The sequence below is a fragment of the Salvelinus sp. IW2-2015 genome, unplaced genomic scaffold, assembly GCF_002910315.2.
Source record: "Salvelinus sp. IW2-2015 unplaced genomic scaffold, ASM291031v2 Un_scaffold609, whole genome shotgun sequence".
Classification (NCBI taxonomy): Eukaryota; Metazoa; Chordata; class Actinopteri; order Salmoniformes; family Salmonidae; genus Salvelinus; species Salvelinus sp. IW2-2015.
In genome coordinates, this window is record NW_019942583.1 from 413271 (window position 1) to 433736 (window position 20466).

Below are 20466 nucleotides of genomic sequence, written 5' to 3' on the forward strand. Positions count from 1 at the left end.
TAAATCCCTTTATGACTTTCTTATCATCTTACCATCCATCTTGCACTTCGGTTCTACATTTTTTAAAAGTCTGTCATTATAAAGGGAAAATCTGCCTTTCAATAAACACTATCTTGTGTGTGATGACGCCATACATTATCTCTCACAAATAACTGTCATGAGCCTCAAGGTTAGCGACGGGATACATTTTCAGACAGGTGGGACACGATGCCTGTACCTGTCGGGGTAGAGTTAATAGTGAAAACACAGCTTTACTTAGCCTGGTAAACCAGACTGACCACTCCGCTCACAGTTTATTGCACATAATTTGTCAGTTTTGGCCTCTGTGCTTGAAACCATGTGGAGACTAGTAGCGTTGCCAAATGAAATCACAACTTCCATTAGAAACAATGACTACTGACTAATGAAGTGACTACTGACTAATGAAGTGACTACTGACTAATGAAGTGACTATGACTAATGAAGTGACTACTGACTAATGAAGTGACTACTGACTAATGAAGTGACTACTGACTAATGAAGTGACTACTGACTAATGAAGTGACTAAGGACTAATGAAGTGACTACTGGCTAATGATGTGACTAAGGACTAATGAAGTGACTACTGACTAATGAAGTGACTATGACTAATGAAGTGACTACGACTAATGAAGTGACTACTGACTAATGAAGTGACTACTGACTAATGAAGTGACTACTGACTAATGAAGTGACTACTGACTAATGAAGTGACTAATGACTAAATGAAGTGACTAAGGACTAATGAAGTGACACTGACTAATGAAGTGACTAAGGACTAATGAAGTGACTAAGGAAGTGACTAAGGACTAATGAGTGACTAAGGACAATGAAGTGACTACTGACTAATGAAGTGACTACTGGAATGAAGTGACTACTGACTAATGAAGTGACTACTGGGACTAATGAAGTGACTACTGACTAATGAAATGACTACGACTAATGAAGTGACTACTGACTAATGAAGTGACTACTGACTAATGAACTGACTACTGACTAATGAAGTGACTACTGGACTAATGAAGTGACTAAGGACTAATGAAGTGACTACTGACTAATGAAGTGACTACTGGGACTAATGAAGTGACTACTGACAATGAAGTGACTACTGACTAATGAAGTGACTACTGACTAATGAAGTGACTAAGGACTAATGAAGTGACTAAGGACTAATGAAGTGACTAATGACTAATGAAGTGACTTACTGACTAATGAAGTGACTAAGGACTAATGAAGGACTACTGACTGAAGTGAATGACTAAGGACTATGAAGTGACTAAGGACTAATGAAGTGACTACTGACTAATGAAGTGACTAAGGACTAATGAAGTGACTACTGACTAATGAAATGACTACTGACTAATGAAGTGACTACTGACTAATGAAGATAAGAAGTGACTAAGGACTAATGAAGTGACTAAGGACTAATGAAGTGACTACTGACTAATGAAGTGACTAAGGACTAATGAAGTGACTACTGACTAATGAAGTGACTACTGACTAATGAAGTGACTACTGACTAATGAAGTGACTAAGGAAGTGACTAAGGACTAATGAAGTGACTAAGGACTAATGAATGCACTACTGACTAATGAAGTGACTAAGGACTAATGAAGGACTACTGACTAATGAAGTGACTACTGACTAATGAAGGACTAAGGACTAATGAAGTGACTACTGACTAATGAAGTGACTACTGACTAATGAAGTGACTACTGACTAATGAAGCGACTACTGACTAATGAAGTGACTACTGACTAATGAAGTGACTACTGACTAATGAAGTGACTAAGACTAATGAAGTGACTACTGACTAATGAAGTGACTAAGGACTAATGAAGTGACTACGACTAATGATACTGACTATGAAGTGACTACTGACTAATACTAATGAAGTGACTACTGACTAATGAAGTGATACTGACTAATGAAGTGACTACTGACTAATGAAGTGACTACTGACTAATGAAGTGACTAAGGACTAATGAAGTGACTAAGGACTAATGAAGTGTCTACTGACTAATGAAGTGACTACTGACTAATGAAGTGACTACTGACTAATGAAGTGACTACTGACTAATGAAGTGACTAGGACTAATGAAGTGACTACTGACTAATGAAGTGACTACGACTAATGAAGTGACTAAGGACTAATGAAGTGACTAAGGACTAATGAAGTGACTACTGACTAATGAAGTGACTACTGACTAATGAAGTGACTACTGACTAATGAAGTGACTACTGACTAATGAAGTGACTAAGGACATGACTATACGACTAATGAAGTGACTACTGACTAATGAAGTGACTAAGGACTAATGAAGTGACTAAAGGACTAATGAAGTGACTACTGACTAATGAAGTGACTACTGACTAATGAAGTACTACTGACAATGAAGTGACCACTGACTAATGAAGTGACTAAGGACTAATGAATGACTACTGATAATGAAGTGACTACTGACTAATGAAGTGACTACTGACTAATGAGTGACACTGACTAATGAAGTGACTAAGGACTAATGAAGTGACTAAGACTAATGAAGTGACTACTGACTAATGAAGTGACTAAGAAGTGACTAAGGACTAATGAAAGTGACTTAAGGTGACTAATGAATGACTACTGGACTAATGAAGTGACTAAGACTAATGAAGTGACTAGTCATGAATGACTAAGTATGAAGTGACTACGGACTAATGAAGTGACTACTGACTAATAATGACTACTGACTAATGAAGCGACTACTGACTAATGAAGTGACTAAGGACTAATGAAGTGACTACTGACTGAATGACTACTGACAAGAAGTGACTACTGACTAATGAAGTGACTACTGACTAATGAAGTGACTACTGACTAATGAAGTGACTAAGGACTAATGAAGTGACTAAGGACTAATGAAGTGACTACTACTAATGAAGTGACTACTGACTAATGAAGACTACTGACTAATGAAGTGACTACTGACTAATAAGTGCACGAGAGCGCCACTGGTCAGCCAGGCAGGTAGTTAGTCAATCATGTGACCCACAGGACTGTACATGGACTGTCAGCAGCTGTAGAGGCATTAGTTTACCACACTTGTGGCAATTTCCCTTGGGCATTCTAGCAAACTTGGGTGCATCTGGTGGGAGAGGACTTGTGTCGATTTTTTTCAATGTAGACAATGGTCTTTCCACCACTTCAGGCCGATCGCAGGATTCTCCCAGAGTAGCCATCGGATACCGGGTCCTCCTTTTTGAAAAACAAAAGAACATCAAAATACAGGGGCCGGGGCACTACAACGCCACCTTAAGGTATGCCCCTGCTTATATGCACCTGGTATTTGAAACTAAGAAAACTCAGGCCGTGATATACAAAGCTGTTTGCGCCTTTTTCTGGCATAGACAAGGTGCATTTTGCCAGAGGAACGTGTGGTATGCACTAAAGAGTAAATAAGCAGTTTTGACGATGGAAAGCGCAGTTTGCCAGCTTCTCTCCTTTAGACATTTGTTTTAAGGGATGATTGCACAAAAAAATAGGTGTAGATATTATAAATGTTTTTTTTTTTTACATATTCCGCTGAATTCACTAAACTGATAAATTGCCACGGCCAGTATTGTAGGAAAATATTTCCTACCTCTAAAGAGCACAATCCTTACACTGATTGTGGAATTAGCTGCACACATACTCCCACCACTTGGCGGCGCCAACTGACCACCTGTTYGGGTTATCAACTACAAAGTAGTATCACATTATGTACATCTGACTGCTGGACCCCACTAGCCTCCATTAAAGTGATAACATATGCGGAATAACCTGAATAATATTTAACACATTTATAGGTGGGAAAGATTTTTTACATAGAGTGAAGTGTGCCTTTACCAAACAAACCTCAATGCTATGCAATTCTTACCTGATGACTTGTAGAACCAACTGCCTGAGACCGAGGTTATTCTGGGGTACCTCTCTAACAGGCTTGATATCTAAAAGAGATTGAGGTTATTCTGGGGTACCTCTCTAACAGGCTTGATATCTAAAAAGAGATTGGAGGTTATTCTGGGGTACTCTCTCTAACAGGCTTGATATCTAAAAGAGATTGAGGTTATTCTGGGTACCTCTCTAACAGGCTTGATATCTAAAAGAGATTGAGGTTATTCTGGGTACCTCTCTAACAGGCTTGATATCTAAAAGAGATTGAGGTTATTCTGGGGTACCTCTCTAACAGGCTTGATATCTAAAAGAGATTGAGACTGGACTCTCTAACAGGCTTGATATCTAAAAGAGATTGAGGTTATTCTGGGGTACCTCTCTAACAGGCTTGATATCTAAAATAGATTGAGGTTATTCTGGGGTACCTCTCTAACAGTTGATATCTAAAAGAGATTGAGGTTATTCTGGGGTACTCTCTAAAAGGCTTGATATTAAAGCAAAGAATTTACAATCAAGCATGTTTTTCACAGCTAGGTTTCCTCAATTAAACTTAATTGAATTAAATTTGTTGTGGAGAACAATGAAACACGGTGCATTTACCTTACCTCTGCACGAGAACTGTCATCACAGACTGTGATTGATCTGTTGCCTAACCCTGCCTGCATTACAGCAAGCTCATCTAATGTTTTGGTGGTCTTCTCAGTCTTACAAGCCAGAAAATGCACTGCGACCACTGTTGATTGTGTAGTTTTGGGAGAGGAAATGCATTGTTTGACTCTGGCAACTCCACCCGACTCCCGCCTGAAGACGGAAGGGAAAGACCTGGAGAAAGAAAATCTATAAATATTGCTACATGATCAACTGATTACATGAAATCAATCCCAAATGCAAAAAGGGTAAGACATCAAGTAAAACACTGGTCATTAGAAAACCCAACAGTAATTCTAGTTTGACTGTGTAGATGGATGCTGTGACTTCAGGGCTGTTCTGAATGCTAAGAGGCAAAACATTGGCATGTTGCTCTGCAAATGATCCGGAAGCAAATCAAATCATTTCAAAACATGCATGTAATTATGACATAACTACACTAGCTAAATGCCCTCGCATATAGATTTGTTTTACCTTGACCATCTCTCGATCGACACCGTGTTGTGGTGGTGGTGGTTGTTGTGGTGGTACAGTGTTAAGGAACGTTTTGTTTACGTTTTGGGAGATGGCATTCAGCAGTGCCCTGGTCATGACCTCGATATCATTTCCAGGTCCAGCTTGCCTGTTGATAAAGTTAATTAGATAACTCATTTACTTCACTTTGAATGCATTAATAGGCAGGCGCTATCTGACGTCCCTGCCACAAACAGTGCCCTTCCCTCATGGCGTTTTTCTACCGTACATGAATAATAATWATCTTTACTGAACATATGTTTTAGTTTGGTTTGATAACATTTGCATACTAAACGTAACATTTTTGACTGTCAGTGTTAGCTATATCTATAGTTAACAAGATTCACAAGTCTTGAAACTAAAATGGCTAGCCAGCTTCATGGACAGGCATAGAAAACCCTATGTGTGGGTTTCCCCCCCCAAAAAATGCTGTACGTGGACCATCCAGCCAGTATCTGCCACTCGAATTCCAGGGTAACTGGCTACTGCAGCTGAAGTTGCCAATTAAACACAGAAGACTTCAGAAAAGGCTAAATTAGTAACACTTAAATAGTTAATCACAAATTGTCTAACCAAAACATTATTGGTAGTATGGACGTTATGTATTAAAAATATTTGTCTTCCAGTTCCTACCAAAATGATTTTAATATTTACTTTTACATTCAGTTCATTTTTTACAGTCTTTTCAGTTATGTCACCCATTTCTTTACATTCATAAGTCCTTTCATGTATACAGTACTATCATGATGTGGGAGACAGCTATGAACCCACATCATCTTATTAACTGCTTCAACTCCCTCATACAACAACACTTAATTGACCTTGGTGTCCTGCTGGATAAAATCCCCAGGTACCAATAAGTGCCGGTYTAAAGGATATTCTGCTTGTTCCGCTCTGTTTCCATGTAGATATGATCCTTGGCATTCAGTGTGTTCCTTCTGCTCATGGGCATGCAATCAGTAACTTAACTTAAAAAAATAAATTAAAAAAATTCTTCCCACTTTACCTCTTGAACAAGTGGCATATATGCAGAAAGATCCGGATCACTGCAAGAGTCTCATCGCAAGTAAGGGTGTTCTTTAGGCTTAACAATCTCAACATCTTTATGAGCCATACACCTTGCTGGTGAAAAGAACGAGGTAAGTAGTAAACTGGTTGAGGGAACACAAAGCTGCTTGTGCAGCAGTTCAGTTGAATACACGTAGACATCTTRACCTCTACTCTGAAATCTCATCGCTCTCTATGGTTTTTACATGTTACACTAGTTGCTCAACAAGACACTGTGGCAGCTCCTCTCCAGATGAGGCCTGCTCACAGCGAGGAGGAGAGATCAGGCATCTGAATCGAGATCACCTTGAAGTTTGTGTGGCCTTTGATGGGTCAGATCCCCTAAAGCAGTCTGTAATCAGACGGTCATCCACACCATATTGGACACTAGTAGAGCTCCCTCAACCAGATGGCTTTATGCATGTCGGTGAAAATAGTATTGTATATGATGAAACAGTCAGGCTGAGGACCCAGTGAACTGCATTGTGTCTGACTGCGTTTCCACAATACAATAATCCCTGTTAGAGGGAGGCAAGTCAGCCTCTGTCTGAAAYGTACAGTGCATTCGGAAAGAATTCAGGCCCCTTTACTTTTTCAACATGTTGTTACTTTACAGCCTTATTCTACAATCTACACACAATACTCCACATTGACAAACAAAAACAAGTTTATAGATTTTTTAGCAAATTTATTAAAAATAAAAAACAGAAATACCTTATTTACATAAGCATTWAGACCATTTGCTATGAGACTCAACATTTTGCTCAGGTTTACCTTGTTTCCATTGATCATCCTTGAGATGTTTCTACACTTTTTTAGAATCCACCTGTGGTCAATTCAATTGATTGGACATGATTTGAAAATGGCACAAACCTGTCTATATAAGGTCCCACAGTTGACAATGCATGTCAGAGCAAAAACCAATCCATGAGGTCAAAGGAATTGTCCGTAGAGCTCTGAGACAGGATTGTGTCGAGGTACAGATCTGCAGACCAAAAAATGTCTGCAGCATTGAAGGTTCCCAAGAACACAGTGGACTCCATCATTTTTAAATGGAAGAAATTTGGAACCACCAAGACTCTTCCTAGAGCTGGCCGCCCGGGTAAACTGAGCAATCGGGGGAGAAGGGCCTTGGTCAGGGAGGTGACCAAAAACACGATGGTCACTTTGACAGAGCTCCAGAGTTCCTCTGTGGAGATGGGAGAACCTTCCAGAAGGACAACCATCTCTGCAGCACTCCACCAATCAAGCCTTTATGGTAGAGTGGCCAGACCGAAGCCACTCCTCAGTAAAAGGTACATGACASCCTGCTTGAAGTTTGCCAAAAGAACTCTCAGACCATGAGAAACAAGATGCTCTGGTCTGATGAAACCAACATTGAACTATTTGGCCTGAATGCCAAGCGTCACGTCTGGAGGAAACCTGGCACCATCCCTACAGTGAAGCGTGGTGGCAGCATCATGCTGTGGGGATGTTTTTCAGCGGCAGGGACAGGTAGAATAGTCAGGATCGAGGGAAAGATGAACGGAGTAAAGTACACAGAGATCCTCCAGAGCTCTCAGGACCTCAGACTGGGGTGAAGGTTCCAACAGGACAATGACCCTAAGCACACAGCCAAGACAACGCAGGAGTGGCTTCGGGACAAGTCTCTAAATGTCCTTGAGTGGCCCAGCCAGAGCCCGGACTTGAATCCGATCTAACATATCTGGAGAGACCTGTTATTATGGTCTATTGTGTGTAAATTGATGAGGGGAAAAAAACAATTTAATACATTTTAGAATAAGGCTGTAACGTAACAAAATGTCAAGGGAYAAAGTCTGAATACTTTCCAAATGCACTGTAGCTGCCATATCTGTAGAATATCAATAAGTGTCAGCATACTCCTTAGACAGCAGATCATTAATATCAGTATGCATGTCATACATATTCCACTGGWTATCATAAGGTGAATGCACCAATTTGTAAGTCGCTCTGGATAAGAGCGTCTGCTAAATGACTTAAATGTAAATGTAAATACATACTGCAAGAGAATAGAACAGTCTTATCCATTTGTTTATTGAAATCCATGTGTGTATTAAAAAACGATCTAAATTCTCCAAAGTTCTTTAGCCTATCACTTTAATAATTCAATGTTTAATTAAATTAAATAAATATAGGCATTCAACTTGTAGCCATTACAATTTAAGCTATCATTTAGGGTGATGGTGTCTGGCAGAATCGTTTTAGAACTCTGTGTTTTATAGCTGGTTATAGCCAAGACTTAATCAACATTTAGTTTTGTCTCATTTATTGATATGGATATAGCCTCTGTGGGATGGGGTTGTGCAAAGCAAATGGCTTTAACAAGCCTCCATACAGAGTGGAGTTTGCAAATGCAACAGTCAAAAGGCCTAGTATAAGACCTACAATCCGTGCTCCTAAATACTGGAACAAGTGTGATTCATTAGGTTACATGATCACCACAGTAGCCCCACWCAGATATAAAAATAAATTATGAAATTATATGGCCATTAAATAGCACAACAGCATGGCATATTTAGATAGTGGAATAGGCCTAGCCTAAATCATATTTACTTTCTGTTTTGCAGCTCAGACGGTTTTTCTAGACAAGGGTCTTCTGTGTCTTTATAGTGGTATTCTCACAAGTCATTTGTTGAATGCCTAAGCCTATACTAAGCCCAAGCTTAGTAGTATAACGTCGTTATCGAATGCCGTTTTAAAACAAGCTTTAGACTTTTATTTTGGAAACGAAACCCGGAAGCTGCAGAGCACCTCTAACGTCTGGGCTAGAGATGCTTGATTGACTAGCTAACTTGGACTAGCTACGTTCGGTCCATGTCCTTTGCAGATGACACATTCCTGACAAAAGCCTTTATGTATATAAAATATATCTGTAACCGAGTAAAGGGAGATGTAAAGTAAGAATTGAACGTGTAAATGTTCATTCAAAGTCGTAACATTTGTACGTTTACAGATCTAATTTAACGGTTACGTTTCATGTTTCACGCATGACTTTTCTTACGATCCTAACAATTTCCGTATGGATTTTCTTACGATCCTAACGATACCTACGTTCAACCTTTGGCAGCTATCTGGCTCCATACGGTACGACTTGCAGTGTGGTAGCAGAGAAAACAGTCTATGATTTGGGTGGCTGGAGCCTTTGACAATTTTGTTGTTTGAGAGCTGCGCGCTTTCTCTCTGCTCGACAGATTATAGTCTATGTGTGCAGCACATGTGAAAAATAATCGATGTATGAACAAACAGCTTCGGGAAACTTTTTTTAATCAGCTATATAACCTAGATWAAAAAAAAGCATTATTACAATATACTTTTCACTGGCCCAAGCGGGCGACTGACGGGGATGATCGACTGGTCTGGAGGGTTTCCAGCGGGCAGCCCTGTTTATCGAGCCTTGCTGACATCGGTTAGTATTTTTTTATTGCGTATTTTATGTTCTGAAGAGCATATGAGAAAATGTCTAACTACCAATTCTTGAAAATTATAATTTTTACTTCATTGTCATGGTTGTAAAATGCAAAAAATTCAGAGAAAAGCTTAAGAAAATACAGTATGTAAAAGAAAAGTGAAATCCTATGAAATATCATTATTAATTGTAAACCGGTCTAAAAGAAAGTATGCCATATGGGCCCATTCTATTGATCTACAACAGCTTAGGTCTCTTCGCCTCACTGCTCCCCTTTGCAGGTCTCTTCAACGTAGCGGCAGTGGTCTTCTTTGCAGTGCTCTTCGCCACAGTGGCAGTGGTCTTCTTTGCAGTGCTCTTTGCCGCAGTGTTCTCCTTTGCAGTGCTCTTCACCGCAGTGCTCTTCGCCACAGTGCTCTTCACCGCAGTGCTCTTCGCCGCAGTGCCCTTTGCCGCTGGTGTCTCCTTGGCAGGTCTCTTCAGCACAATGCCAGTGCTCTCCTTTGCAGTGCTCTTTGCCGCAGTGCTCTCCTTTGCAGTGCTCTCCTTTGCAGTGCTCTTCACAGCAATGCTCTTCTTTGCAGTGTTCCTATCCGCTGTCGAGAGATGTACATGAGCAGATTTATGAATATGTCAACAAACAAAGTCTAATGTATGATTTTCAGTCGGGGTTTAGAAAAACTTACACCACTGATTAATGTCTACTTTACTTGACTGACTTCATCAGGAAAGAGATTGACGAGGAAAATCTCTGTATGACAAGGTACTGCTTGCCTACGAAGAGGCTCTTGATACAGTTAACCACTGTCTCCTAATCTCCTAAATGGAGGCACTGGGGTAAAGCAGAATCTCTCTGGGTAAAGTCAACTGTCAGGTAGGGAGCAAGTGGTAGAGGTTAATTGTTCACTGTCTCAGGAAAGACCAATGAGTTGTGGCGTTCCGCAGGGGAGTGTGCTTGGGCCTCTACTGTTTTTACTGTCTATAAACAATATGAAGAGTGCTTATTCGTTCCCTCTTTTCCTTTATGCGGATGACTCTACACTTCTGGTGTCTCATAAAAGTAAAACTATGTTGGAGAGCATACTTACACAGCGAGCTACAACATTAGCAAATGGCTTGGAGATAATAAGCTATCTCTGCAATATTTTTGGGTCCAGACTTAAATTGTGTAGGTCCTCTGAAAGCAGAGTGCAGTTAGGGGGTGAGGTGCTGACTACTAAAACCTCTGTTAGCTACCTGGGATGTATCCTTGATGAATCTTGGGAGGTGAGAATGTCCACTAAAGTGCTAGGGAAGGTTAATGACTGGACTATGTTTTTGGCTAGAAAGTCCAAGCTGCTTGATAAGGACTGCTAGCCACCAGCCCTCAATTCATGCTTTTGACTACGCTAGTACTTCCTGGGGCTTATCTAAGCTTCTGAAGGGAAGCTCCAGATAGCCCAGAATAAGCTGATCAGGGTAGTATTGAAGGGGAGTCCACGTACCCACATAGAGCTGCTTTCAGAAACTCAACTGGCTGCCTGTTGAGGCTAGGGTGTCCCAGATTAGATTGGGTCTGTTTACAGGAGTATTTATGCTGTGCCCAGTATCTAACCAATATCCCTTCCCATGTTAGGGATCCACACATCACAGCACCAGATCAGTGTAATGCGGGGAAAGGTACTGTCTTGTATACTGGAGCCCCAGAGTGGAATGAGTTGCCTCTGCCCATAAAAACAACGTTCTCTCTGGGCAGCTTTAAAAATAGAGTAAAAACACTGTTTGATGTCTTCTGTGTTTATTTGAATGTACCTTACGATGTAACTGCAATGATGAGATAGATATTCTTTTCTTTGTTTTTATGTTTTATTATCTCTCTGTCACACTGTGTTCAACCGTGTTGGATCTTGCCTAGTCATCTGTTTCAAGAGGACCACAATGGAAATAAGTCCCAGACTTTATTGTGTGTTTTCCTCCATGATTTAACAATGGAAATAAGTACAGACTGTATTTGTGTTTTTATCCTCGATATGCATATATGGCTTAAGTTTATGTGTGATTGTTTTTTTTAATGGTCAAATGAATCAACTAAACTAAGTCACCTTTGCAGTGGCTTGTTATCATTTAAAATTAAACCTGTAACAAAAACAAAATATTTCCTGCAGCCATACAGTGCCTATAGAGAATCTACACCCCGTGTAAGAAAATGGGATTAAAATTGATTTAATTGTCATATCTTGTCAACTATCTACAAAAAATACTCTGTAATGTCAAAGTGAAAAAAAATATATATATAATTTTTTAGATTAAGAGAAAGAAAACACTAATATACCTTGATGATAAGTATCAACCTTCTGACTCAATACATGTTAGAATCACCTCTGGCAGCGACTACAGCGGTGAGCTTTCTTGGGTAAGTCTCATGTGCTTTGCACACTGATTGTGCAATATCTGGCCATTATTCTTAAAAAAAAGGTTAAGGGGTTGAGGATCATGGCTAGACCGAAATGTTCAAGTCTGGTCATAGATTTTCAAACAGATTGAAGTCAAAACTTGACCACTCAGGAACATCACTGTCTTCTTGGTAAGCAACCCAGTGCAGATTTGGCTTCATGTTATAGGTTATTGTCCTGCTGGAAGGTGAATTCAGCATCTCCCAATGTCTGGTGTAAAGCAGACTGAAGCAGGTTAAACTCTAGGATTTGCCTGTGCTTAGCTCCATCTAATTTCTTTCATCCTGAAAAACTCCTGTCTTTGCCGATTTTAAGCATAACCATGCCATGATGCAGCCCCCACCACCATGCTTGAAAATATGGAGGCAGTTACTCAGTGATGTGTTGTTTTGGATTTGCCCCCAAAACATAAGGCTTTGCATTTAAGGCAAAAAGTGTATTCCTTTGCCGTGGTTTTTTGCAGTATTACTTTAGAGCCTTCTTGACACATTTGGATGTTGAAATATTTTTATTCTAATATTTGTATTCTTCTTTTCACTCTGTCATTTAGGTCATTATTGTGGAGTCACTACAAATATTGTTGACATCCTCAGTTGTCTCCTAATCACATTGAACTCTAACTGTTTTAAAATCACCAATGGCCTCATGGTGACATCCATAAGCAGTTTACTTCCTGTTCTGCAGCTCAGTTCAGAAGGAGTACTGCATATTTAATGTGTCTGGGTGGTTTAATAAATCATCCACATCATAATTATGAACTTGACCATACTTAAAGATATATTCAATGTCAGATTTGTTATTGTCATCTACCAAATCACTGTTCTTCTTTATGAGGCTTTTCAAATAGCTCCCTGGTCTTTGTAGTTTAATCTGTGCTCGAAATTCAATACTTAACTGAGGGAGCTTACGGATATTATATTTATGGAGGACAGAGGAAGTCATTAAAAAATAATTCAACCCCCTATTCACACAGCGATATAACATATGTAATTTGTTAAGCCAAATTTGACTGAGTTACAGTTCATATAAGGAAATCAGTCAATTYAAATAAATAAATTTGGCCCTAATCTATGGAAGACGATCCCACAGCTGAAGAAGCCGGATGTGGAGGTCCTAGGCTTGAGTGGTTACACGTGGTCTGAGGTTGTTAGGCCGGTTGAACGTACTGCCAAATTGTCTAAAACGGCATTGGTGGAGGCTTATGGTAGAGAAATGAACATTAAATTCTCTGGCAACAGCTCTGGTGACATTCCTGCAGTCAGCATGCCAATTGCACACGCTACCTCAAAACTTGAGACATCTGTGACATTGTGTTGTGTGACATTTTAGAGTGACCTTTTACTGTCCTCAGCACAAGGTGCACCTGTGTAACAATCATGCTGTTTAATCTGCTTCTTGATATGCCACACCTGTCAGGTGGATGGATTATCTTGGCAATTATCTGATGTTGATCTTAGGCTTGTGTGCGGCTGCTCGGCAATGGAAACCCATTTCATGAAACAGTTATTGTGCTGACGATACTTCCAGAGGCAGTTTGGAACTCGGTAGAGTGTTGCAACTGAGAAAAGGTGATTTTTACGCAATACGCGCTTCAGCACTCGGCGGTCCCGTTCTGTGAGCTTGTTGTGTGGCCTTCCACTTCGCGGCTGAGCCGTTGTTGCTCCTACACGTTTCCACTTAACAATAAAAACACTTACAGTTGACCGGGGAAGCTCTACCAGGGCAGTAATTTGTGGGAAAAGTGGCATCCTATGACGGTGACACGTTGAAAGTCACTGAGCTCTTCAGTAAGGCCATTCTACTCCCAATGTTTGTCTATGGAGATTGCATGGCTGTGTGATATATTTTATACGCCCGTCAGCAACGGGTGTGGCTGAAATAGCCGATTCCACTAATTTGAAGGGGTGTCCAGATACTTTTGTATATATATACACACTACCTGTCAAAAGTTTTAGAACACCTACTCATTCAAGGGTTTTTCTTTATTTTTTACTATTTTCTACATTGTAGAATAATAGTGAAGATATCAAAACTATTAACTAACACATATGAAATGTAGTAACCAAAAAAGTGTTTAACAAATCTAAATATATTTTATATTTGAGATTCTTCAAATAGCCGCCCTTTGCCTTGATGACAGCTTTGCACACACTAGGCATTCTCTCAACCAGCTTCATGAGGTAGTCACCTGGAATGCATCTAAATTAATTAGGTGTGCCTTCTTAAAAGTAAATTTGTGGAATTTGTTCCCTTCTTAATGTGTTTGAGCCTATCAGTTGTGTTGTGACAAGGAAGGGTGAGTGTACAGAAGATAGCCCTATTTGTTAAAAGACAAAGTCCATATTATGGCAAGAACAGCTCAAATAAGCAAWGAGAAATGAAAGTCTATTATTACTTTTAGACATGAAGGTCAGTCAATACGGAACATTTCAAGAACTTTTAAAGTTCCTTCAAGTGCAGTCGCAAAAACCATCAAGCGCTATGATGAAACTGGCTCTCATGAGGAGCACCACTGGAATGAAAGACCCAGAGTTACCTCTGCTGCAGAGGATAAGTTCATTAGAGTTACCAGCATCAGAAATTGCAGCCCAAATAAATGCTTCAGAGTTCAGAGGAGACTGTGTGAATCACTGTGTGAATCAGACCTTCATGGTCGAATTGCTGCAAAGAAACCACTACTAAAGGACACCAATAATAAGAAGAGACTTGCTTGGGCCAAGAAACACAAGCAATGGACATTAGACCGGTGGAAATTTGTCCTTTGGTCTGGAGTCTAAATTTGAGATTTTTGGTTCCAACCGCTGTGTCTTTGTGAGACGCGGTGTGGGTGAACGGTTGATCTCCGCAAGTGTGGTTCCCACCGTAAAGCATGGAGGAGGTGTTATGGTCCGGGGGTGCTTTGCTGGTGACACTGTCAGTGATTTATTTAGAATTCAAGGTTACACTTAACCAGCATGGCTACCACAGCATTCTGCAGTGAAACTCCATCCCATCTGGTTTGCGCTTAGTGGGACTATCATTTGTTTTACAACAGGACAATGACCCAACACACCTCCAGGCTGTGTAAGGACTATTTGAACACAAAGTAGAGTGATGGAGTGGTGCATCAGATAACCTGGCCTCAACAATCCCCCAACCTCAACCAAATTCAGATGGTTTGGGATGAGTCGGACCTCAGAGTGAAGGAAAAGCAGCCAACAAGTGCTCAGCATATGTGGGAACCCCTTCAAGACTGTTGGAAAAGCATTCCAGGTGAAGCTGGTTGAGAGAATGCCAAGAGTGTGCAAAGCTGTCATCAATGCAAAGGGTGGCTACTTTGAAGAATCTCAAATCTCAAATATATTTTGATTTGTTAAACACTTTTTTCGTTACCATATGATTCCATGAGTTGTTTCATAGTTTTGTCTTCACTACTATTCTACAATGTAGAAATTAGTAATAATAAAGAAAAACCCTTGAATGAGTAGGTGTTCTAAAACTTTTGACCGGTAGTGTGTGTGTGTGTGTTTTGATGTCTTCACTATCATTCTACAATGTAGAAAATAGTAAAAAAAAACTGGAATGAGTTGCTGTGTCCAAACTTTTGAATGGTACTATATATATATATTAAGAAAATGGTTAATTGACCACAAAATGAATATTTTGAAATTGTCATCTCAGTCTTCAGACTTGAACCTCATTGAAAACATGTGGTTTGAACTGAAGAGGACACGTCCTTAAACGCAGATGAAGAACATCACAGATCTGGAAATATTATCTATGGAGGAACGGTCTAAGATCTCTCCCAATGTGTTCTCCAATCTCATAAAACATTTTAGAAAAAGGCTCTGTGCCATTATCCTTGCAAGGTGACGTATTGAACAGGGTGCCAATAATTTAATGAACRGTACATACACACGTTAAAGATGCTGRATGTTTCTGTCTATGATCCGGTCCCAGTATAATGTGGCAGTCATGTTCAGCTATCATTTTCATCATAGGTGTCTATGACCTGTAATTTGTAAATTCTATTTTACCTCCTTTGAGAATGTTTGCCTTTGTCTTCAACTTGTCAGCAAGTTTATTCTGGTGCATGTCCTTCAGGATATTAATTGTAACACCCAGAGCCCCATTCTCTCTGTATTTGTTCACCATCAGCTCCACGGTATTCTCCCTGCTTGTGTCGCGATCCAACTCGCTTTTWRTGATGGGCTCATAGCRARSCCTCTGGTGCTTGATCAGGAGCCACTGGAATCTCTTCATCTCGTCACTCGTCAKCTCATCCAGAGTSTTAACCAACACCTGCTCCATCGTTGATYATCACTGCCATGGACAAAAGAATCAGACACCTATATCATCAACTACCTTTTCATCTGTAGTATAATAATGATCACTGCTGTACTAACTCAGCCTGAGTACTAACTCAGCCTGTTTGAAAGAGTGAAACTTTATCATCTACCAACGACACCATGTGAATTTGGGAGGTAGGTAGTCCAATGACTGTCAATGCATCTGTCTGTAATAGGGGAAACTCAGGTCCAGAAAGCGTAACAGAAGGTAGGTTACAATAAATCAGGTTTAATACAATACGAGTTGTAACAAGGGAACAATAAGCCACATCGGAACATTTAGCTGAAATGTATTTGTATTTATTAAGGATCCATTAGTTCCTGCCAAGGCAGCAACTACTCTTCCTGGGGTTTATTATGGTTCCCCATTAGGTCCTGCCAAGGCAGCAACTACTCTTCCTGGGGTCCAGGAAAATGAAGGCAATTCTACATTTTAAAAAACTTTACAATATATTCACAACAGATTTCAGATATTAAGTGTGTGCCCTCTGCTGGCGGAAATAAACAACGCACAGAGGTGCGGAAGGCTGCCCAAATTGGGCAGCAGGGGTACTCCGACGCGTTGCTCTATTGCGCTCTGGACACCGCATCTAAGCGATGGTTTTTGATGACAGCAGTGCAATGAGGAATACAAATTAAATCAACGCAATTAGTCCGACCGATAAGTTGTGAAGAAGGCCATGTTGGCGTGGTAGTAGGATTGGCCTATGTTTCAGGAACAGCCCGGCATTACATCAACTTTTCCCTCTAAGTTAGCAGGCTATGTTAATTATAGTCCATGAAATATGAGTTCGACTAGATATCAGTCCTTATACCGTTATTTAAAGCTAGAATCCTAGGAAGGTGTATCATTTTGTTATCTGCATCTTACGGGACCATAGTTGTTGTGGATGGCTGTTGACAAACGTAAATGTGTATTTTAACCCAATAAATGGGTGAAATGAAGAAGTTTAAGCTGCCCATCAATCATTGTCATTGTGGACAGCAAGTGAACAATGTGCTCTTGCCAACAGCTGCATAGTACGGATCAAAGCATATGGAACAAAAGTTTGAGGGAGTTCCTCTCTTCTAAACTCCTCCGTGGTATTGTGCTCCATCATGTCAACAACTACTTTAATTTAAGAAGACCACGAGTGGGGCTTTTATTGCTCAATCTAATTTGTGCTAATAAAAAATTGAATAAAAAATCCATATGCCTAACTGACACATGTTGAAACTTGCACACTTTGATAAACTTAAAGGGGCAATCTGTAGTTTCTGCGTTCAATGGCGTATTATATGTATATATAAACGCATTGATTCTTGAAGAATATTAATTATAAATGTTTCATGAGCTTAGTTCAACTGTCGTAGCCCATCAGAACCCAAAATATAAGCTTGTTTTACTCCAATGTTTGTAAACATTGTAAATGTAAACACCCGTTGTATAGCCTCAAAAAACATGGTTAAAACTACAATTTTGATATGGTGGATGGTCAGTCCTTGCATCCATAGTTCTCTCACATCACTGTGGAGGAGTTTTGGCCCACTCTTGCATGCAGAACTGCTTTACTCAAGAGACATGTGTGGGTGTCGAAGCATTCACTGCTCATTTCAAGTTCTGCCACAACATCTCAATTGGAATTTGGTCTGTACTTTGATTAGGCCACTCCTTGCTTTTTAGCCATTTTCATGTAGACTTGATTAACTGCTGCCAAGCCATTCTTCCTGGGTCCAAACACATTAACCTCTACAGCATATATGTCAGAGTCAAGGCCCGCGGGCCACATCCGGCCCGCGAGAAGGTTTTTTACGGCCCCTGGGATGATCTTGATTTATTATTAGAACCGGCCCGCAGACCGCAGCAAGCCGGCAGCCCGCAGATCTTTTACACGCACCAATACTACATTTCCCACAATGCAACGGTGACGCACCGAGCAGTAGGCTGCTTCATTTCAATATTTATTGGCACAGCAGTCGTCAGCATCACAGTAAAATTAACTTTCAGATACCCATCAAAAATGGCACGGAAGGTGACACTGAGAACCGGGGGTTTCAAACAAGGTGGGAGTCGGAGTATATGTTCACGGAGGTAGCTGGAAAACCTGTGTGTCTTCTGTGTGGAGAAAGTGTGGGCGGTACTGAAAGAGTAATAATCGAGACGACATTATGAAACGAAACACGCGGACAAAAACAAGAATATGGACATGGAACAAAGGCTACAAAAGGCAGAGGAATTAAAACGAGGCCTCAATCTCGTTTACGGAGGGGGATTTCATCAAAAACTGCATGATTAAAGTTTGTGACGAAGTTTGCCCAGAAAAAAAGGCAACTCTTTTTAAATGTGAGTCTGAGCAGAAACACCATTGCCGAGAGAGTAGACCAGTTGTCCATCAATCTAAAAGAGCAGCTTGTGAAAAAGGGAAAAGATTTCATTGCATATTCCTTGGCTGTGATGAGAGCACCGTCAGTTTCTTTATTTTATTGTATTTCAATCCAATTATATTTAAAAATATTTCCAGTTGAGTGGATGATAGAAAATTGCTATTATTGTTTTTTTCTTTGAAGTAAATTTAGCCCACTTTTGCTAAAATAGAAAATATAGGCTACTGATGGTGCCTTGAATACCGGTTTCTTTCATTTAATGTTCATGTTATGGGGATTTTTATATAAAGGAAATTTGTCTTTTGTGTCTGTTGAAAATTAAAGATTACTGACAGAGCCATAAGAAAATATTGCTTTATTTATCTGATCATATTGGAATATATTTGTTAGGTTTTCAGTAGGTTCAATTAGGTTCACTAGACTATATGCGTCATTTAAAAATTTTTCAATGAACATTCGAACAGTCCGGCCCTCGGCTTGTAGCTAAATTTTTTATTTGGCCCTCCGTCCATTTGACTTTGACACCCCTGCTCTACAGTATCAAATGATCAGTTTCAGGCACCAACCTCATGCTGTGAAAGAATTGGAAAGAATTGTCTATCAACAATGACAATCCACCGGGATCTGACAACTTGGATGGAACATTACTGAGGATAATACCGGATGATATTGCCACTCCTTTTTGCCATATCTTTAAATGTAAGCCTACTAGAAAGTGTGTGCCCTCAGGCCTGGAGGGAAGCTAAAAGTAAGGAAAAAAAGCCTAAGAAGCACAGCGTTTACACAAATGACTGATGATTGGCTGAGAGAAATTGCTGATAAAAAGATTTTGGGTGCTGTTTTGCTACACGTCTGTGAGGCTTTTGACATTATCGATCATAGTCTGCTGATGGAAAAACATGTGTTATGGCTTTACACCCCCTGCTATATTGTGGATAAAGAGTTACCTGTCTAACAGAACACATACAGTTGAAGTCGGATGTTTACATACACTTAGGTTGGAGTCATTAAAACGAGTTTTTCAACCACTCCACAAATTTATTGTTAATTAACAAACTATAGTTTTGGCAAGTCGGTTAGGACATCTACTTTGTGCATGACATAAGAACATTTTTCCAACAATTGTTTACAGACAGATTATTTCACTTATAATCCACTGTATCACAATTTCAGTGACTCAGAAGTTTACATACACTAAGTTGACTGTGCCTTTAAACAGCTTGGAAAATTCTAGAAAATGATGTCATGGCTTTAGAAGCTTCTGATAAGCTATTTGACATCATTTGAGTCAATTGGAGGTGTACCTGTGGATGTATTTCAAGGCCTACCTTCAAACTCAGTGCCTCTTTGATTGACATCATGGGAAAATCTAAAGAAATCAGACAAAAATTGTAGACTTCCACAAGTCTGGTTCATCCTTCCAAACGCCTGAATGTTCATCACGTTCATCTGTACAGTCAATAGTACGCAAGTATAAACACCATGGGACCACTCAGCCGTCATACCGCTCAGGAAGGAGACGCGTTCTGTCTCCTGGAGATTAACGTACATTGGTGCGAAAAGTGCAAATCAATCCCAGAACAACAGCAAAGGACCTTGTGAAGATGCTGGAGGAAACAGGTACAAAAGTATCTATAGCGACATAACCTGAAAGTCCGCTCAGCAAGGAAGAAGCCACTGCTCCAAAACCGCCATAAAAAAGCCAGACTACAGTTTGCAACTGCACATGGGGACAAAGATCATACTTTTTGGAGAAATGTCCTCTGGTCTGATGAA

The 20466-nt window shown here is 40.1% G+C and overlaps 2 protein-coding genes across 3 annotated transcripts in view; both read right to left on the bottom strand.

Moving 5' to 3' along the window:
* LOC112068616 (glutamic acid-rich protein-like) overlaps window positions 1-20466 on the bottom strand; it is an 82307-nt gene that overhangs the window by 55656 nt on the left and 6185 nt on the right. The window lies entirely within an intron of this gene.
* The window catches only part of LOC112068617 (histone H1-like protein HC2), a 17684-nt gene continuing 6625 nt past the window's right edge, over window positions 9408-20466 (bottom strand). For both annotated transcript variants that reach the window (XM_024135793.2, XM_070438228.1), the window contains exons 2-3: window positions 16015-16300; window positions 9408-10162 (exon numbers count right to left, since the gene is read on the bottom strand). In XM_024135793.2, coding sequence (XP_023991561.1) covers window positions 9804-10162; window positions 16015-16288 — 633 coding nt within the window. In that variant the 5' untranslated portion in view covers window positions 16289-16300 and the 3' untranslated portion in view covers window positions 9408-9803. The remainder of the gene's footprint in view (window positions 10163-16014; window positions 16301-20466) is intronic.